General features: G+C 42.7%; 1 protein-coding gene across 1 annotated transcript in view; it reads left to right on the top strand.

Annotated features, from left to right (window-relative positions):
* Positions 1–22,363, top strand: part of OBSCN (obscurin, cytoskeletal calmodulin and titin-interacting RhoGEF) — a 179,089-nt gene that overhangs the window by 131,937 nt on the left and 24,789 nt on the right. Inside the window, 4 exon segments of the mRNA XM_054389952.1 lie at positions 48–177; positions 1,764–1,869; positions 19,271–19,528; positions 21,662–21,785. Coding sequence (XP_054245927.1) covers positions 48–177; positions 1,764–1,869; positions 19,271–19,528; positions 21,662–21,785 — 618 coding nt within the window.

The raw sequence follows: 22,363 nt of genomic DNA on the forward strand, positions 1-22,363 counted from the left end.
GTGAGCTGAGGACTTCTTGACAACACATTTTTTTTCCCCTAATGCAGATGGTACAAAGATGGTGTACTCTTGACAGACACCAGTAAATACCAGACTTTCAGTGAACCACGGAGTGGCATAATAGTCCTGGTGGTCAAGAACCCTTCCAATGAAGACATGGGACACTATGAATGTGAGGTAAGTTTGAAGAGATGTAAAAGTCTGCCACCTGATAGGATATAGGTAGGAGAACTCATTTTACTGGGAAATATCCACTGCACAGGGATCTAGTGGCTGAGTAACTGCTGGTGCCTGTCATATAAAAAAAAAAGTTTATACAAAGTCAAATTCTCCTGAACTATGGATTGTCAACATCCAAAAGCTTAGAATAATCTGATCTGAGAGTTTGGTGGTTCAAATAGTAATTGAATAAGCTTGATCCAGATCTCCAGAGGAACCTCTTAAAAAGTTTCTTGATCCAGGTCTCTAGAGGAACCTCTTAAAAAGTTTCTTGATCCAGGTCTCTAGAGGAACCTCTTAAAAAGTTTCTTGATCCTGATCTCTAGAGGAACCTCTTAAAAAGTAATGTGGTGTTCTGTTTCTGGACATCTTCAAATTAGGACAGATTGACATTGCTACAAAGAAGCCATCCAAAGCCAAAAGAAAGAAATTAAATCTAAAGAGAAGCATAAACTACTGAAATTTCTATTTAGCAAGCATATGTGAAAGTGTCTAATAAATCAAAAGAAATGTCCTGTAAAATGTTTTCTAATACTTAGTCATGGTCTATGCACTGGTAATAAAATAGTAATAAGCTCTCAGGGTTTGGCAATAAAAACAAGTTGACCTTGGTTTAGAAAATGAACATGGGTCAGTGCATGTCTCAGCTCACAGCAGCTTCACAGCCACTCCACAGAGATGTTTAGGAAGATTGATTAATCTGAAGACTTCTAGCAGAACTTTAGCAAATCTTATTGCTTTGGCCATTAGCTAAGATCCCCAAGGTCTAGCATCACCTTGGCTGAGTAAGAGTAGAATGGATGATAAACAAAACCCCTCTTTAACTACCACCTAAGTGCCATGCAGCAGGAATCTGTGCCTGTTGGTAGGCACAGAGCTACCTCAAGACTGAGTCACAGGCTGCAGAGCAAACTGCAGATAACCAAGTTAGTTGATGTGTCCTGACTTTGAGCAAGTCATGGAATCACAGAATTGTTAAGGTTGGGAAAGACCTCGAAGAACATCAAGTCAAACTTTCTACCCCACACCTCCATGACAACCAGACCATGTCATGAAGTGTCACATCTATATCTATTCATTTTCTGAACACATCCAGGGACAGTGACTCCACCACTGCCCTGGGCAGCCTGTTCCAATGCCAGACCACTCTTTCAGGAAAGAAATTCTTCATAATATCCAACCTAAACCTCCCCTCTTGCAGCTTGAGGCCATTACCTCTTGTCCTGTCATTAATTACTTGGCAGAAGTTAGTCTCCAAGTTAGTTGGAGATGTTCCTACTCACTACAGGGGGACTCCATGACATTTAAAAGACTGGATGACATTTAAAGGTCCTTTCCAACCCACAATCATTCTATGATTCCATGTTTCTATGAGCTCCACTGAGCAGCCATGTGTTTGTGCAAGCTCCAGCTTGGGTTTGGGGGTCACACCTTCATCCATTTCTGTTGTGATGCACTTGCAGTGAATTTGTGATGTATAGTAGGAAGGTTTCACTACACAAACCCAGCTTGTGTTTCATTTGCTGCTGCATCATTCTCTTTAGCTGATGAACAGATTAGGGGCTGCAAAATGTGGAGCAGAACTTTATCACCACACTGCTGCAGCCCTGACCCAAGAGAGGAGAGGAGACCAAGCCATTACAATTGAAGGTATGATCCTTGACCAGCTATGTAAGTATGTCAGTGAACTACTCTAAAAACCACCTCATTGAGGATCTTTGAGGATATTTGCCATCTTATCCATGTTGGTTGTTGGTGTACATGTATCTGTCTGTCTAGCAAGATGTGAATGGGTATACTGCAGCTCAGCCCTATACCCATCACCATCTGTTGATTTCCAAACCTGGCAAATCAACTTCATCATATAATGTTCATAAAGGGCATTATATGAAAAAGGAGGAGCAAATGAAGGGTATGTCACACCACCACTAGTGCAAGAAAGATGTTTTTATTCCTCTTTGGAGGCTTGTAAACGCGTGTCAGCCTGGTAGAATGTGAGTTACCTACTCCTGGGAGTGGTCAGGAGGCAGTAGGTAAAGCTGCAGGCATATTGTGAGCATTTCTGAAATAGCACTGAAGACCACCTGGAGTGACTGAGAAAGCAGAGCTGACAGCAGTTCCTCCTGAGCACTGATAAACAGTTCATCCACCAGCTAGGGCTCTTCAGGCATTAGCACACAGTCATACAATGTTCAATTATTTTTTCTGCAGTTTTCACCTGAATTGGTGAAACAAATCATTGAATTTTGCAGCTACCCAGCAACACATCTCTTTCTGAATATCTTTAGGATGCCACTGCTTAGTTACCAGAGGGATACCAAAGGGATTTCCACAGGCAGTGTTAGACATGCTTGTTATAAGGCCATCAGTTTAGATCAGTGTCTGCATCGTCATGAGGAACATTTCCTGGCATGGGGAACTGCTTCTTTGTGCACCTCAGAAGTGTCTTTGGCTGGTTCAGCATGGGCCAGGCAGTGCTGTCTCTCTCCAACAGTTCCCAGCAGTGGTTCAGGACATAATACAGCCAAGGAACCACCTAGGTCCCTTCAGTACCAAAGCTGGGGACAGACTTCATCAGGGCCTGTTATGACAGGACAGAGGATGATGGTTTTGAACTAAAAGACTGGAGAGAAGGAAGACTTTTTTTGTGCTGAGGGTGGTGAAACACTGGCCTAGGTTGCCCAGAGAGGTGGTAGAAGCCCCATCCCTGGAACTATTCCAGGCCAGGTTGTTTAGAGCTCTAAGCAACCTGCAGGTGTCCCTGGTGACTTCAGGGGGACTGGACTGGGTGACCTTCAAAGGGCCTTCCTAACCCAAACCATTCTGAGTTTCTTTGATTCTAGAACTGTTTCAGCAGAATCATCCTTGAAGTGTTTGAATACTTTGTCCTTGTTGTGCCCTGCAGACAGAAAAATAGGTTGCATGAAGGATGTAGAGGAACACAAACCAATCTCTGTTAGGGTGGCATGTCTTGATGAAGCTCTCTTGGACCAAGGTAGAAGGTGTTGTAAAAGCAAACGAGTTGTACAACAGCATCAGGAGCACTGCTCAGCTCTTGGGGTTGCAAATGTGTATGTTCAGCCCCAAATTACTTATGTGCTGTTATTCTCACAGTCATAAACGAAAATCTCATGAGCTTGGTTGAAGAAATATAATTGGAGTTTGCCTGGAAGCTTCAGAAATGTTATGAAATAGTTTCTGGTCCATGATGTGCAATTGCTTGAACTTGGTAATAGGGAAGGGACTAGGTCCTTGGGACATCCCCAAGGAGGAGCAGAGGGAGAGCTGCTTCAGGCCAATGGAGCAGAGAGCAGGCTCACCCACGGAGCAAGAGGATTGTTCTGAGCAGAATCTCACCAGGGATGCATTTGGCAGAATGAACTTGACTGAGGAGGGAATTCGTTGATAACCACCTTTGATCCACCAGTGGAACAATCAGGTTCATCTGGCACAGATCTGGAGGACAGATGGAACTCATGAAGGATTTCTCTTTCCATCCTTACAATCCTTTCCATTTGTGAAAATGGGATTATTTGTAACTTCACCAAGAGGACAACATTACTGCTGTGTGGTACTATTACAACAGAAAGTAGATGACTGTGTCTGTTTCCTAGCTCACCTGCAGAGTGGGCCTGAGTTTTACCTGATTTATCGTTGGTTCTGTTAAATGACCCTTGTCAGAGTCCCCTGAGGCACCCAAGGGGCTTTAGTTGCCACTGTATTTGTTTTTTGTCCTCCTGCCTGTCTGTACTGTTTATTACACTGAATCAAACCTACTGCCACAATTTGGGATACCATTAGTCCAGTGGTTTGTGAGCCCTGACCTGCAATAAGTGATGGTCCATGGTCCAACAAACACCATGGGTCTCAAAACATCTTCTCAGAAGGCTTAAATCCACACTGTGGGAATTTACTGATCTATTGGAATGTCAAATCCAAAAAGGACAGTAACCACTGGACTTAACAGGTCCCTTTGTGAGCACCCACAGCTTGGGCTGCAAGCCTGAAATGCTGAGATCTGCCTTCAGCTGCACCTGGTTGCTGCACTGAAGTCAATAGAGAGTTGCTTTAAAAATTGTTGTGGGTTTATTTTTTTCTTTTGGATACTGGAAGAATTTTAGACATAAAAAAAAAAAGAAAACAAAAAAAGAAAACCAAACCAAACTACTGTCACCAAAGAAGATTCTTCTCTTTGACTTCAAATTGACTGTGTGCTTTACACCTTGCTGCTTAACCTACACACGGCAGATCTGGGCTGATGTGCTCTGGCATCCCTCTTTAACATCTTCCCATTGCAATTCATTCATCCCAGGCTCACTAACTTCTAGATTTTTAAAGAAAAGCAAAGCCCAGTGGTTTTGAAAGGTGTTGCACTTCCATATGGATGGGCAGGTCCAGGATGTACAATGAGATAGTTGATTGTAAAAGAAGGAATCAGCTGCACAAGTGGGGGTAAAGAAAGCCATAAAGAAAAATGCCCAGAACAGTTACAGCCAGGCAACAGAAATCTCTTCATAGTCTTGCCTTAGATCTCATGCAGAGCTTTGGGCAAGTTTAGTTGCCTCTGGAAATACCCTGCTGGCAGGGAGAAGCCAAAAGGCTCTGAGGTTGAAGCTTGCTTTAAAACATGGAGCAGTATTGGAGCTCTTAGTGCTACCCTTTTAGCGCAGAAGTAGGGCACAAGAGTTTTGTCCTCTGGCATTGTTAGTTTCCTGATTAGGGTGATGATTAGGATATTTGTCTTGTTATTTTGATTCTGTTATCATGGTTGGTTAGTCTCATTTTGGGGCTGGCCACATGGGTCTCAGTGCAAATTCAAGAGAGCACAGCCTGCCTTTACAACCACTTGCATCACTACAGGAGTGGAGCCTTGCAAAACACTCCCATTTAATTCACAAAATTATGCCCATGAATTGCTCATTTTAAGTTGAGCTTTAGCAGTTCATGTCAGATTTATGCATCCCCTGGTGAGGGCTGATCTCTGAAGTGGAGCAGAAGAGAGGTGAAAGCTGAGCAGTGCCCCTGTGGTTTGTGCCAGGTGCAGGAAAAATAGGTTTGTGGTTCTGTGAGTGGAGGACCCAGACTTAAAGCTTGTAATAAAGGCTATAAACCACCTTTCATCCATTCAGAGTAAGGAGAACTGACTTGTCCTAAATGTTTCACCACTTGTAAGTCAATGATTTGATGTATTAACCAAAGAGGAGTCTAGTCCTAGAGAAGCACTGGCTGATCCTAATGCTTAACAGCTTTTAACCTGCTTATCAGGAGCTCCTGCTTGGCAAAGCTGTCTTTTCCTAAAATGCTGTTGAACAAGTTGAAATGATAAATCTGGTGCTAAAATGGATGCAGAATATTTTCCTCTCAGTGAAAAAAAAAAAAAACAAGAGGAAAGGAAAAAAAAAAAGAAGGCAAAAGAACACCAAAACCCAAGAAAAACAACCAAATTCTCTCATCCTACTTTCATGTGGTTCTATCCTTCATACAGGATTGCTTAAATCCTCCCTCACACCTTGGCTAGCACACATAAAACTGAGCTGTCAGGCACTAAAAGAAGTCAGCAAGACCCCTGTACTCTGGCATTTATGGCTTTCTCATCCCAGGCCTGCCAAAATTCTGGATGCTGAATCCATTTGACATCTGCTACAGATAGAAATATTGGCATGGATGTCTGGGAGAACTGGAAGAACAGGGTGACCAGTGAAGAACCTTCCTCTTACAGACACTGGGAGATCTCACTGATTACATATTTAATTATCATCCAAATGCAGTTGCCAGCTGTTATAAGCCACCTTTCTTTAGGTGTATAATGAAATGAGCATCTAAATGCAGTTATTAACACACCCATATAAACCACCTCCATCTAGGTGTAGAATGAAATCAATTCCCATCTACATCAGAGCTGATGCTCCTCCTGCTTAGGGATTAATCTCATGACATTACTTGATGAGATTTTTTTTCCTAAGAGTTACATGGAAGTTTCCCAATCTGGAGTTAAGGGTTTAAAACTTCAGGGAGAGGATATTGAAGCTGGGTGCAGGTGTTTGAGCACTCAGTTCATCTTCCATCACTGTATGATTATCATTCCACCCTTTAAAAAAGGGTTTTAAATTATCTACCTAAGGACAGGCAAAAGGTGATATTGCAATTCTGTTCAGAGAGACACAGTTGAAAAGAATTTTGCAATTTACTTACCCAATGAACTATAAACTTTTAATTTCCAAACAGATTTTCTTTAAACCGAATTCTGCAGCAGTTCCTTTGACTCTGTTAGAAATTATCCCAGATTTTTACATGCATCCATGAGACATCCTTGCAAAGGAAACACAGAGCTCTAGGTGATCATTAACACCCACATCAGCACAAAATTCCTTTCTCATTAGAGTGGGATTTCATGTTTTCCCTAGAATAAAACCCTTGGAAGTTAAGTGGGAGGAAAAACAGATTCCAGCTAAGATTGCAAAAAGTGTTTTTAATTTTTCAGTCAGTGCAGTTTTGGGACACCATCAGCACTAATCATCAGTTATTTAACAAATAATACAGACTACAAATTCCCTGGGTGAGAACTGATTGTGATTTTAGGTTTTATAGACCTTCCAGTAGCTGAAGAGGTCTCCAAGAAAAGCTGAGGAGGGACTTTTTTATGAGAACATGTTGTGATAGGATGAGAAGGAATGGATTTAAACTGGAAGAGGGTTGGCTGAGACTGGATATTAGAAAGAAATTCTTTACAGTGAGGGTGATGAGACTCTGGAACAGGTTGCTGTGGGATGCCCTTTCCCTGGAACTGTTCCAGGCCAGGTTGCACAGGACCTTGAGCAGCCTGGTCTAGCAGAAGGGAGGTTGGAACTAGAAGATCTTTAAGGTCCCTTCCAACCCAAACCCTTCTCTGATTCTGTGATTTTTTTTTTTTTTTTAAGCTGCAGTTCACTTTTACTTGTAACAATTGGAAATTACCAGAGGTTATTATAGGCTGTCTGGAAGATTGCAAACCAATTGCTGAACAAATTACTTTGAGGCTAAATTAAGGGGTTTTAGAAACTTTGTATTTCTTTTTTTTATTTTAATCAATGAAAGTGAGACTTGCTTGTTTCTTCTAGATCTCAAACAGGTTCAAGGTGTGTTCAAAAGAGTCTGGTTCAAAGAGTGGCTTAATTTTGTGCCAGCAGATAGCATGGGGACCTGCCTAAAATCTTGGATTAGCTCTTCAGATGGTATCTTTCTTATTATAAAAAAAATAAAAATTAATTGTAAGGAATACTTGCAAAACCTTTTCATCTTGACATGCACCAAGCTTGCTCTGGGACAAAGGTCAGGAAAAATTGCAGATTACAGCAGAAAAGGAGATGAAGTAGAACCAGGCATATCACAGGATTCTCCTAGGTTTCCTAGGGAGGATTTTTGAGGCAGGGTTTTTTTGTTTGGGTTTCTTTTTATTATATATATACTGGTGAGGATGATTTTAGTTTTCATTGTTATCAACTTGAATTTTGCATCTAGTCCACGAAAGCTTGGGAATCATTCAGTCTTCAGGGAAACTTTTTTTTTTTTGGGTAGGAAGTGAAACCACAGTGTAAAGAATCTCAGCTCTCCAGCATTTTCCAGATCTCAGGTCTCTCTCTCACACCATCACTCCCTTTTCATAGGAACTAGCTTTGACCTGCCACAAGTGGTAGAATAAACACCTTTTGCAACATGCTTCTCCACAAAATATTTCACTCCAAAGCTAAATCAGGCACAGTTCAGGGAGCCCTCTGAATTCCCATTCTTGGTCAGCAACCCTAAAGATGCTGCTGGAAATAACCACAGAAAGCATGGATGGGATGGTACAGCTGTATATCTATTTATTTATTTGTGTTTGTTTCACTCCAGTTTGTTCTGATTCACTGAGCAAAGTTAATTTCATCATTTCAGCTTTTGCCTTTCTTTAACCCCATGCTGTTCATACTGTTTTCTTTGTAGTCACTGAACAAGAGACTAAAGTGCCCAAGAAAACCATCATCATGTAAGTGCTGATTATTCCTTTTTTTTTTCCCTTGGTTTTTTTGGTAACATTTGTGTTTTGCCTTGCTGCCTATGCATGATCCAATAACAAGCTTGCCTTTCTTGGCCATGCAAGTGTGCTCATTCCCATCCCACCATATCTCATGGTATTCTGTGCAAAGCGACCACCTGAAAAAAAATAAATTAAAATATCTTACTACTTAGTTCAAGAAAATAGCAGCAGTGAGGATAGACACAGTCTGGGTCAGGTTTTGGTGGGGTTTTTTTATGATATTACATGTGAAAAAAATGTCACTGAGTACTGCTGGAGTTGCACAAGAGTTCGAGAAGGCAAAGTCTGACTCTCAAGGCTGAAAAGAAACCAGCTTTGAGAATAGGCTGCCTGAAAAAATGTCCCAAATTAACAAGCATTTCCCAGCTCACAGTGACTTCTCCCGGTTTCCTATTTTAAATTCTTCAGGGAAGCCTTTCATGATCAAGCAGAAGGAAGGAAGATGCACATTTGTATCTCCTTCTGCCTCTACGTGTTTGATACGGCATTTTTTTCCTCATAATGACTTGGTCTTTTGGGGTACTTGGGGCCTGGTTTATATTGGTGCCCATAATATATTAATTGCAGAAGGAAGCTGTAGTTTCTCACTCAGCTGTAGACCAGAAGCTCAGCAGCTATTACAACCCTTAATGGATCTTCTTGGTTTTAAGTATCATAAATGAATACCTAGTAAGATTGTTTCATGTGCTAGAAGGGAGACATTGTCCTTCTGTGGTAAGCCTTCAGAGCACCTCCAAACTATTCAAATCATGTCCTAGTGGTAGTAGATGACTACAGAATGGATATTTGGGGGCAGTGCATTCCCTCAAGAGTTGTAATATTGCTAAAATCAGTCCTTGGACATGATGCTAAAGCTGAGTGCTCCTTTTGTTGGGTGGTGAGGAGAATGTGTGAGATGACAACTAAGATATAGTTCTGAGTTGCTTATTTTTTGTCTGTTAGTGTTTTCTATGATGACCATTTCTTATGATCCATGCCCTTAGCACATTTAGACCTGTCCCCCTTCTGTGCCTTTGCCCCTCTCTCTTGCACTTCAGTTCAGTTAACACCTCTAGTCACTAGACTTTTTTTCCCTTAAAGACCAGAAAGCAAAGATGTTTCTGCCTGCACCATCTCCAGGGCCAGGGGTCAGGTACCAGTAGGGTAGCTAAATGGAGAAATACTTTTTTATGTCATGTTCAGAGACATCAGAAGGAGTCACTTAGAGCCAGACCAGATCTAAGGCTTAGAAAAGCTCATCTACCTACATCTCTCTGCCTGTAAGTCACCTGGAGAGATGCTTTTATTTTGCAGCTCTCCTCAGTCAGACAAAAGTCCTTTTCCTTTCATGATTTCAAATCACAAGCAGAGTCATTAATATCAGTTGATTGAATAATAATAATAAACTGGTACAAAACAGTTCTAGATTTCTGATGTGTAAATCCCATAGGCTAGTTCTTTGGGCAGCTCAAGAAGTGATTCCTAAGGTCAGGGTGGCAGCCCCAAAGGAGGTTGGTACATCTATGAGTGGGATCTCAGGACAACAGAAATTCCCTTCCTTTTGCTAGAGGATGAGGTCATGAACTTACTAAAGTGGACTTCAGCTGGAAGTGGGATAGTGATAGGGCAAACCTTGGGGAACAACTCTCTAAGAGCACATTCCAGCTCTCCTTAATGTTTAGAGAGCTGAGGAACAGAAGCAGCTAGTAAAAAATATTAGATAATTTAGAGATGGGATTGAACAAGGTCTATGCATGCAAATCTCAGACCCAAAAGAGCACTGTAACTTGCACTGTAGAGCAAAGCTTAGTACAAGAATACATGGATTCATTCTCACCTTCATCTAGAATGGTTCAGTTTGCTCTAATACAGAAAGTCACTGTGGCCATTATAAAGGCTCTGCACAGACCTTAAAGCTCTATAGCAGGGTGAGAGGGCAGACAAGCCCTACATGGGATAGTGTCCTGGTCATATGGACATAAGCTAGTGCTCTGCAAAACAAGAAATCTCACTATAGCTGATCTAGTCCTGGACTTCACCTCATCCTCTAAGAGAGAGATTGATGGTGGAAAGAAATCTGATCTCCATGGAAGGCAATACCACTGCTCAAACATGAGACCAATAGATGGGAAAGGCTACAAGACAGCTTGGAGGATTAGTCTTTCATGATGGCTAGACAAGTGCAATGGGAGGAACCTTTCACAAAGACTCCTTCCACTCTGTCTCAGTGCAAGAGCCAGGGCAGAGCTAGAGCTGGCCGGGGAGCAGAGCTGGCTGGGGAGCAGAGCTGGTGACTTTCAGCCCTACATGGCTGTGACTAGAAGCTGGTGAAGGAAAAGAGAGAAATGAAAAAGCTATTGTTCAGATTCATAACCCTGGTTAAGGTCATTGTCTTCAGCCTTCAGTTAATTCTTTCCTTGCTTTGAGGCAGGATAGAACCTCAACACAGAAACAAAACCAGCTCTGTCTGTTAGTTCCACTGAACCAGCTACCTCCCTCTGGAGAGCATCAGCAAAGACAACACTGTCTTTACCTTCCATGTAAGAAATGGCACTAAAAAATCTGTAGGAAAAAAAATAAGGGCATTGAAGTCTGGGTTTAGGTGTTCTTGTCCCCAGATTTTAAAACTATTTGATCCAGCTCCATCTGTATCTTATTTGAAGGCCAAGTTTGTCCTGGAATGTGCATATACAGGGATGCTGACAAGTTCCAACTGGTTTGGATACCTCAAAAAAAAAAAAAATCTATGGCCATCAGAAATATGCTGGGAAATTACAACCATGAATCCCAGATCAATTTGGTACTTTTATGTCAGTAGACCTTGCTAGGATCAAGCAGTGTCTGCAATAATTTTATGCAAAGTAAAAATAAATCTATTCTGGCATTGATGACTTGTGCAGGAAATGTTCTAACTGTCTTTTCCTGGCTCCAAGTGCTGTATGCCCTTTTAATCTAATTGTTCTGCTTGTGGAAAGAAAGAAAAAGAAAAAAAAAAGGCAGATTTCTGGTCTCAGAAGAGTATTTTAATAAAAATAATAATCATAGATAGCCTACATTTATTGAAAAATTAATCAGATACCCTACCTTTATGGAAAAATAATCAGAGGTACTCTACATTTATTGAAAAATAATCAGATACCCTACATTTATTGAAAAATTAATCAGAGATACCCTACATTTATTGAAAAAATAATCAGAGGTACTCTACATTTATTGAAAAATTAATCAGATACCTTACATTTATTGAAAAAATAATCAGAGATATCCTACATTTATGAAAAAATAATCAGAGGTACTCTACATTTATTGAAAAATTAATCAGATACCTTACATTTATTGAAAAAATAATCAGAGATATCCTACATTTATGAAAAAATAATCAGAGGTACTCTACATTTATTGAAAAATTAATCAGATACCTTACATTTATTGAAAAAATAATCAGAGATATCCTACATTTATGAAAAAATAATCAGAGGTACTCTACATTTATTGAAAAATTAATCAGATACCTTACATTTATTGAAAAAATAATCAGAGATATCCTACATTTATGAAAAAATAATCAGAGGTACTCTACATTTATTGAAAAATTAATCAGATACCTTACATTTATTGAAAAAATAATCAGAGATATCCTACATTTATGAAAAAATAATCAGAGGTACTCTACATTTATTGAAAAATTAATCAGATACCTTACATTTATTGAAAAAATAATCAGAGATACCCTACATTTATTGAAAAAATAATCAGAGATACCCTACATTTATTGAAAAATTATGAGAGATACTCCATATTTATTGAAAAAAATAATCAGAGGTACCCTACATTGATTTTAAAAAGGGCTGCTGCTGACCCTACTTTAATAAACAACAGTTTTCCATTGACTTTGATGAAGCCAAAGACACTCAGGAAAAGGTTAAACTTCCTTGAATGTTTGAAGTCTTTGGGTGAAACCTCTATGGGTCCAAAGCAGCACAGGAGGTGGTCAGCACAAGCCCATGAGATATCGCAGCATCCAGGAGAACATTTCCCAGCTGGACATCTCGTGGTGCGTTCATGTGCTCAAGGAGGCTGGTGGAGCTAAGGTCCTCCCGGGGGCAGGGGCACTGAGGTTTTCCCTGGATCTGCAGGTAAATGGGGATGGGCATGTGGGTGCTTGTGTTGGGTGTGTATCCCCTCTGAAATGACAATGCTTCCCCACAAGCTGGAGTGCTCACAGAACTAACCCCCACCTCCCCTAGCACCTAGTCCGACCGTGGCATGTGCTGATGGAGTGTGGCTCTCCCCAGAAAAGTTCTCATCCTCCTGCCAACTCCATTCCAACCCTTTCTGTCATCAGAGAGGAAACCATCACCACTGTGGTGAAGAACCCAAGACAGAGGGGAAGGGTTTCTCCTGCACGTTCTCCTTCGCGTTCGCCTTCCCGCTCCCCGAGAGCGGAGCCGACTCCGGAGCCAGTCTATGTGTCAAAGATCAGGCAGCCTGTCCACAGATACGAGCAGGAGGCAACACCCAAGTCTGCTGTTCCCATGCTCTTTGTCACAGAACCAGAGGACAGGCAAGGAGCAGCAGCTGGAGATGTCATCGCAGAGACCAAAGTGGATGAGAAAAAGCCCAAATGGGTTGAAGTGGAAGAAATCATTGAATTCAAGGTGAAGAAATCACCGAAACCTGCAAGGAAAAGAGGCACTTCCCCAGCCAAACAAGAAAAAGATGATTCAGGGATGTTAAAGTTCACTTTTCCCAGCCCAAGGCCTGGGCGTTCCCCAGAAGATGACCCAAACACAAACAACTCCAACAATAAATTGGTGGAACAGGCAAAATCTTTGCCCAGTGACAGTCTGTCTGAAGCTGATATCCAGCCTCTGGTGTATGCAGCTGAGCAGGAAGGACCCCAAGTCAGCAGCGAAGATAGAAGCTCCCCATGTGGACCTGAACAACTAGGAAATAATTCATTTATGGATTATGGAACAGAAGGAAAGAGCTTCCCACAGGAGACAAGTGCTCACCATGGGTCAGATGTCTCCCCCACACTGCTTGCCTGCAGGGGTGAGCCTTTGGTCTTCAGTATTGAGACAGCTGCTCCAGGCCAGCATGAACTTCTGTTCTCATTAGTGAGTCCAGAGGCTGAGGAAGAGGTAGAGGAATTGGATGTATCTTGGCCCATTGAGGAAGGGGTACCCAAAGTAGTGCAAGATGTCCTTCCAGAAGAGGACCATGCCATTCTAGTTGATGAACCAGAGGAGCTACAGGCAGATGACATTAGCAGCCGGGAACACAAGATCCTCACCCACAATGGCAAAGTATTAACTTTGGAGGATCTCGAAGACTACGTTCCTGAAGAGGGTGAGACCTATGGGTGTGATGATCAGAAGCATGCAGCAGAGAAGCCCTGCGAGATCTCCGTGCTCCAGACAGAGATCAACGAGCCCACTGTTGGCAAGCCAGTGCTGCTGAACCTGGGGAGACCTGTGGTGCCCGAGCCCAGGCAGAGGTTTTTCAGCCAGTTTGAGGAGCACATTCCTGGGGGCGTGTTCGTGTCGGCGTCTAGAGTAACCGGCGTGCAGTCTGTGGGCCCCTCAAACATCTCTTTCCACGTGAGTGATACCTGCATGGCAGGAGTGCATGCAGCCACAGCAGCATCTTCCCCTGCTCCTTCCTTCACGGTGAAACCATCTTTCTGCACTGAAGTCCAGCTCTCAGCAGACAACGGACAGTCAAGCTTTAAAACTGAAGTTTCCACCAGAACCCTCAGCTATGGGACTGTTGGCGAGCCTGTGACCTTGCACATCAGCACAGAAGACCTCTCCCAAAGCTGAGGAGATGCAAGCATAACCTACAACACCACAGAAAGCAGCGTTTTAGCAAAAAACAAAAACAAAACACAAAACAAAACTGTTGCAAATTGTTGTAGGTGAGGGGAATTGGTGGCAAAGATTGGGAGGTGATGTGTAGGAGGGGATACCTGTGAGGAAAATGTGTTTAAATCCAATATGTCAAGCTTTTCCAGTCTTAAAGGGAACATGTCTGTCAGAAGAGTTTGCAGTTTTGAAAGCTTTGGTCAAGGAGAACATTTATCATTCCATAGCAGAGCAGGGATGGGAGGTTTAGGGAAAGCCTACGACAGAAATCTCAATGAATAAGTGATTGTTTTATTATTATTTTATTTTATCCATGAGCTTAAAAATTCTTTCAAGTGCCAATTTGTGCATTATGGTGTGGCAAGCAGGTGGAAGTGTCTGAGGTTTCCAAGCAGCCTGCAGCAGCCCAGGATAGGAGGATTATTTCCAGCTATAACATGACCTCCTGTCACTGTGCATATCTGAAGGTCAGGAAGCCTCACACTGCTTTGGCTCTGCCATACACTTGTGACACCATTTAGCACTATCAACATTTCTTCATAAACTTCTCAGTGTTCTGGCTCCATTATTTTAAACTTCTGCCATGGAATGAGACATACAGAAACCATTGCACTTGCTAGGGATGCAGAGGGCTGCTCAGCCCTTTGGGCTGAAATCCTAATTTGGCTGAAGTCAGTGGTGGAAATCCCACTGGCTGGAGGAAGCAAGGATTTTGTTGTTTGCTTCTGCTTTAAGTAGAAAAAGACCATCTTTAAGTGACTGCTGTTTTTCAAGTCCATTTCCTAGCTGTCTGAAGGTTTCATTGTGGCTGAAACCTACAGGAGGCTTTAGAAACCATATCTCTTAAAACATAGATTTACTTAATGTGCAACCAAAGATTAAAGTGCTGCACAAAATTACTGCATCTATAATTCAGTGCTAACCTATGCAAAGAACCACAACCATGGTCTTTGCCAACAAGTATTACTGGAAGAATATTCTCCTGTACCTGCCAGTGGTGAAACACTGCTGTGAACAGATTGATGGCTGGTAACAGATTGATGGCTGGTTATCTCCTCTATGTGCTGTGAGAAATGCACTGCTGGATTTGCACCACTGAGCAACGTAGCAGGAGCACAAAGAGACTTTTCAAATAAATAAACAAAGAGATCTTTACCATAAATGTCTGGTTGGAAAATACATCTGTATAAATTAATACTGGGCTGCTTGGAAGCACTGCCCACTGCAATTGCATCATGTTACTGTAAGCATATCTGTGGAGCTGCCTTGATAGAGGTGCTGCCTTCTCTGGAGTTCCTCTGGAGCCTGGCAGCAGGAGCACTGATTGAGGGGGAAAATAAGATGCACTGAGCACGGCCCATTCCTGTTGGCTTCACCCAAAATGGATGTTGCACAGACCTTCAACAAGTTTCTCAGCCCTGGAGAGAAATGAGCTTGTGAATCCCAATCTTGGTCACAGCTGAAGTCAGCTGGAGTTTGGCATTGATCTCAGTAGGACCAAGCATGGCCCTCTCTGACAGGGATTTGGGGTGAAAAGTCCCAACACCTTGTCCCATCTGAGTTGTGTCATGATAGAAAACGTTTTAGTTGAGATGGTGTAGGGAAACCAGATGTGCTCAGACACAGCTGGGTTTTTAACCAGCACAAAGAGAGAGGATTGAGTGAGTTTCTGCCTTGGAATTGTATGTGTGATGTTGTCCCACTGTTTCCCAGCGAGGTGATCTTGTGAAGCTTGTTCTGGAGTCCTCTGGGCAATATTCCTGCTAACAGGGACTGAATTCACCAAAGGGGAAAAAAAGGTGCTTGTAGAAAACAAAACATTTTTTCTTTTCCCATCTGGGGCTGCACCTTGATCATGTGCTGATTAAAAGGAGCACGTTAATTTCACAGCCTTTTACTTTCAACATCTGTGTGATATCATGTGCACTACCCTCACACTACAGGATGCTTTGCCAGTGATGACATGTGGTGAAAGAAAGCCTCTTTTATGTCATTCTCCCATTTTTTATAACATCTCCTTGGTTTATACTGTTAGTTTTATAATTAAGTAATATGATGGATATATATTTACTGCTTTTTTAATTGAATTTTATTTTATTTTGGTCATATATTGCACTGGAAAGTAACAGGCATACCACAGGGAAATACTTCCAAAGCCTCTTTCCTTTATATTGGGCTTGATTCTGATCTCAGTTACTTCAGTATCAATCTAGAATAATTCCACTGAAGTGGATTTGATTCAGATTTACAAAGGTACTGCTGAGAAAAGAACTTGCCCTGTGCTAGTCCTCAGAAACATCATAGATGTTTCTTCAAAAGATGTTAAAGATGTGTCAAAAACTGTGGAGGCTCCACCTCTTGTGGTTATGCTCTGTTTTGTTAGGGAAGCTAAAAGGTTGCAGTTCAGATGGAGGTAGAAGAAATAACTATCCTTTGATCCATTAGCTCAACGCAATTAACATCTGTTTACATATCCTTCTGAATTTCAAAGAAATAAGAAAAGAAAAACAAAATAAAACAAACAAAAAAAAAATCAGTCCAAAAGGCATTTTTAAAATCCTGTGCAGGACTCTGTTCCAAAAAGGGAAAGGTTTATGAAAAGTTCATTGCATATACTTCCAGAATATTTTCCTAGAGGTTAAAACTGATGCTTGGATGTGATTGAACTCTGTAGATAACTAATGAGACGTGTGGGGAGTCACTTCCTGTAGATGAAAAGATACAGCTGGATTTAAAAAATTTAATACAAAGAATGTTTTACTAAAATCCCTGCAGATGAATGGGTATTAATCAAGTGGAAACTTCAGTTTGCTTGAAGCACAAAAGGATTAAAAAAAAAAAAAAAAAGGAAACACATCCAGAAAAAATTCAAACTCAAGATACGCTGTTAGATGCTGAGCTCATATCAATAAATGTCTTGCATCAGCTGTCATTGAACTCCTTGGGTTTCTGTGTGCTTCTCTATTCACTTGATTGTCCCTCAGCTCCTCCACTGATGACTGCAGTCCATTGAGTTCAGCAGGAGCTGGGTTGCCACCCAAGGATATGAATGCAGTTGAGTTCTGGCTCCGTTTTGATGGAGAGTTTCAGAAGTGTTGAAGTGGCAGAGCTTGTTCTGAGGGTTATTTCCTACTTGGATCTATGAGTCAGTAGTTTTGAAAGATGCTCATCCTCTTGGGTCCTTCTTGGACACTGAATTGGGACTTAAAAGTACATGTCAGTCTTGTGTTCCTGCTATTGCCTCAGGAGATGGGAGGAAAGGTTCATGGCTGAGCTTTTTGAACTAGGAGAAATGCTGTCCATCACTGAGGTGTTAGTTTGACATACCTCAGCTAATATTTAGGTTCCCCAGATCAGCATCTTGCCTCACAGTGTGGAACCTCCCTGAACAGGGAGGAAAGTGATGGTTCTTAACATCATGGGAGAGACTTGTGGGTGTATATAACCTGGATATACATACACCTGTGGATCTATGCTCTCACTGTGAGAGACCCAGAGCATTTCCTGCCTTTCTAAACAGTTCATTTGGTGGCAGCTGTCCAGCTCATAGGAGAGCACCAGTTGGCAGCAATCACAATAGGAACACCAGAGAATCCAAATATTTATGTAGAAGAATATTTAAAGGTCTTCTACCCAGCCCAGTGCTGTCTGGGACACTGTAAGAGCAAAGCTTGCTCTTTCCATCAACAAACCCACAACTCAAATATTCCCTCTCCTTGGAAGTGCTCGAGGCCAGGCTGGATGGGGCTTTGAGCAGCCTGGTCTAGTGGAAGGTGTCCCTGCTTGTGGAAGGGTGGGGGTGGAACTAGATGATCTTTAAGATCCCTTCCCATCCATACCATTCTATGATACTCTGCTAACCATTATGCTCATGTAGAGACATTGGAAACGGAAATCAGGTGAGAAGTCTTCAAAGGGGGCTGATCCAAACAGTGTTCAGCTTTACCTGCTAAGGTCTGTCATGTAAATTTACTATTTTAAGGCTGACAAAGGAGCAGAACCAAAAGAGCCTCAGGATGAGCTCCAGTGGCAATGGCACTAATCAAGTCAGAGTCATGTGTGTGCCAACTGCTCATTTTTTTATTTCAACACAGGATTGTTTGAGTCTGCAGTCTTGCTTGGAAAGCTCTCACATCATGAACATGATGAATGGTTTTAATCTGACATGCCTTTTGTCTGCATTTATGGTTACTTGAGGGTTTTCCTGGATACCATCTGTCTTTTTGTTGTGCCTCTTCAAGATATGAGGAAGGTTTATTGGGTAGGAGACTGGGTGAGATGAACTCCTAAAGTCCTATAGCTCCATCTTAGCCTACCTTCTTCTGCCAGCAGTGAGTGGGGATGAGACCATGGTATTTGTCACCCAGGTGGGCACTCTGCAAAGACAGAAGCTTGAAAATCCATTTTTCTTTGTGGAAATCTTTTGTCTCTTGAGGCACAAGTTCTATCCCCCTGTGCATCATGCTTCCCTATACACAACTGCACTACTGTCCAGAGTAGGGGATTTTGCTTCTAGAGTATCTTGCAAAGACTTAGTCCAGTACCAATTTTAAAGCCTCAGGTGCCTTCTAGTGCAAGGCCCAGCAAGAACATTCAGACACAGGACAAACACATCACTCTAGAGCAAGGAGGAGCTTGTCAGCCACCCTCTCAGTCTTACAGAACCATGAAGCAGGGCAGCCCTCTCTTCTTTGCCCTGCCCTTCTCCAGCATCCCCATTGAGGCCAGTACCTGCTCACTCCTCCTTTCCTGTGAGCAGAAGGTTCTCCTTGCACGTTGGGTCTGCACGGGTGCAGGGAGTCACTGCTGGGTTGGTTTGATTGACCTTAACAAAGCTGGTTTTGACAGATGAGCCAGTGTAAGGTTGAGCTGGGAGATGGAGCCTCTGTTCTACTCTCTGGAGAGACTCTGAGTGTGTGAGCAGTGTGGCACAGTGTCCTCAGCCTGGTGACATATGTCTTCCCAAAGCCTATTGTGTCAGCCTTCTTATTTTAAGCCTTAGCTACGTTCCCCTTGCTGGAACGGCCATTTCTGTATCAGCTCTCTGCTCTAGGAGGGGAAAACCATACCTCTGGAATATTTCCATGGGTTGGATGCTGCTGCTGTTTTCCTGTTACCCTGAAGAGAGAAAAGCTGTTCTTCTTGTCTGTAGGAATGAGTCCCTCACAGTCAGAGATGGAGACTTCTGTCCAGGCCTCGCTTCAGCGTGCTGATAAGGAGATCAAGACAGCTCTAAGGAAGCTTCTGGACTCAGCATCACTGCTGGTGACTCTTCCCCCAGGCATGCAAGGAGGAGATGATGGCCTTGGCCTCCCTGGGTCCATTCCTTCAGACCACTCAGAAAGAGCAGCCAGGTCCTCTGTGCTAGTTCATGAAGCCAGTACCCAAACCCAGACTGCTGGAGGGCATGGTAGGTTTGGCATGAGTCTGGAAGATGTCCCATGGGAGTCAAGAGAGATAAAAATATTGCACACATCAATAATGATATTTTTCCCCTTAATTTTTTCTTTTGTTGGGTTTTTTGAGCAATTGAAGATTAAGAGGACGTCCAGACCCAAAGGAACATGGGGCTGTGGGTTGGGGTTAGGTTGACCACAAGTTTGGGCAGGTCTTTCTGTAAACAAGAGGTTTTGGAAAACTGTATCTGGGTTCATCACCTGCCAAAAATGGAGGGATGGGATTTTTTTTTACCACCTTTGAGCTTCTGACCTTGACTTCAGTTGTTCTGGGGGAGAAGGTGGGGTGGGATCCCTCCTCTACATTTATAGAAGTCATTTGTTGGTTGGTTGGTTGATTTGTTTGTTTTCCTTTGGAAGGGGTAAGGGAGGTTGTTTTTCTTTTATTCTTTACCATAAATAAGCTGGAAAAGTGTTTAACACTCCCGTGTCAACTCTCAGAGACTTTCTAAGACACTGAGTGCATCAATTTCACCTTTCTACCAGCCTTGGTAGGCTCAGAGCAGTTTACGTGTGACTAAAAGCTATGAAATGTGTGACTGTGTCTTGCTAGGAGAAGGTGTCTTCTGTCTCTGCTTTGTTTTTTCTGTGAATAAGAGGCAACCCTTCCACTCTTCCTTCTGTCTCTGCCATAGCAACTTGTCTAAGCTGTCTCTGTGTCAAGTCAGACTAACTGTCCTCCACCACTACTAACTTAAAAGGATAATGTCAAATAGCCCTCAGCCCTTAAACTCCAGATGCTCTTTAAAGGAAAAAGATATTCCTGTCTAAAAGCTAACAAGGATAGAAACATTTCATGGAATCAGACCCAATATTTTAAAAAAATGACAGGATTTTAAGCCTTTTTTTTTTTCCTTTTCTAAGAGAAAACTATAGGAAAAAAGTAATCCTCTGATGAAGCAGGATGACACAAAAATCTTATGATAATAAGTGAACCAGCAGAGTATTTCCTTAGTCTTAACTACAGAGATAATAGAGCAGTGAAGGAGAGGGGTTTGCAGTCTTTTCAGCTGAGAAAACTAAATGTTTTGTTAATAGGAGAAATTATTTCAATCAGATGGAGACTTGACAACTGTCCCTCTAACCAGATCCTCTGAATAAAAATAAGGCAAAGCACTTTCAATAGTGCTGGCAGTGGAAGAGCCAAATCCCACCTGCCTGGGATCTCTGCCCCTGCCAGTAATGCCTTGACTAACCACATTTCCCACCCCAGTAGAACTAATTTCTGTTATTTCTAGAAGACCAGCCAGCACCAAACATCCCCAGAGTGCTCCTCAAGAAGAACATTGAGATACTTGAATGTGTCCAGAGGAGGACAGCGAGGCTGGGGAGAGGTCTCAAGCACAAGCCCTGAGAGGAGAGGCTGAGGGAGCTGGGACTGTTTAGCCTGGAGAAGAGGAAGCTCAGGGGTGACCTTATTGCTCTCTACAACTACCTGAAAGGAGGTTGTAGCCAGGTGGGGGTTGGTCTCTTCTCCCAGGCACCCAGCACCAGAACAAGAGGACACAGTCTCAACCTGCACCAGGGGAAGTTTAGGCTCGAGGTGAGGAGAGAGTTCTTCACAGAAAGAGTAATTGGCCATGGGATGTGCTGCCCAGGGAGGTGGTGGAGTCACCCTCCCTGGAGGTGTTCAAAACAAGATTGGATGTGGCACTTGGAGCTATGGTTTAGTTTCAGGAGGTGTTAGGTAATAGGTTGGACTTGGTGATCTCTGAGGTCTTTTCCAACCTGGGTGATTCTGTGATTCTGTAACTCATGCTGCCCTTCCAGTCATCCTATTTCTTCCTGTCCCTACTGACCACCTCTCCCATTTTTGTCTCTGTGTGTTTCCCCACAGCAAAATTAGTTTTGCCCAGTCAGCAGTGTGCCATCATTCAGTCTCTCTGATGTTATCCAAGCCCTTTGCTTCATATGATTGTCTCACAAGGGCCAAACTCTCCTCTTAGCTTCAGTGACTGCACTCAGCTCAGGTCAGACGGACTTTGTTCTGACACAAGGCAGACTAGAGATGGCCCCAAAGGTATGCTCTGGGTTTCAGGTGTGCTGTCAAAGGTGATGTGTCTAACTTGCCCTATTTCTGCTGCCAGACAAGGCACAAAGGCAGATTCCAGATGAAGAACCAAGTGTGCCAAGAGCCAGCCCCAGTCTTTCCCATGAAGAAAGAGCAGCTGGAGATGGAAGCACTCCAGAGCACACTGTTCCTACTACCAGGTAAACCCCAGCTCAACAGACACATTTCATACAGTCATAGAATGGTTCGTGTGTTGGAAGAGACCTTAAAAATCATTTAGTTCCACCTCCACTGCTGTGGGCAGGGACAACTTCTGCTAGAGCAGCTTGCTCCAAGCCCCATCCAACCTGGCCTTGAACACTTCCATTTCCAAATGTGTCAAACTTTGATGCAAGAGAGCAGTCTCTTTGCGGTGGAGGAAGCAGCTGGGGGCTTGAACTGATTCTTGTAGGTTTATTGTTATTTTTAGATCCCTGGTCACAAAGGCATTGTGCAAGAAGGATAGAAAAGGCTGGAGGGAATCCCCCCAAAACAAAATTATTCTTGTTTTAATTGTAAGAAAGACATTGAGTTGCTGGAGTGTGTCTAGAGAAAGGCAACAAAGCTGGTGAAGGGTTTGGAGAATAAGTCTTATGAGAAGCAGCTGAGGGAACTGGGGTTCTTTACTCTGGAGAAGAGGAGGCTGAGGGGAGACCTCATTACTCTCTACAACTACCTGAAAAGAGGTTGGAATAAAGTGGGGGTTGGTCTCTTTTCCTTAGTCAGGTGATAAAATAAG

Source organism: Indicator indicator, chromosome 20, assembly GCF_027791375.1.
Source record: "Indicator indicator isolate 239-I01 chromosome 20, UM_Iind_1.1, whole genome shotgun sequence".
NCBI lineage: Eukaryota > Metazoa > Chordata > Aves > Piciformes > Indicatoridae > Indicator > Indicator indicator.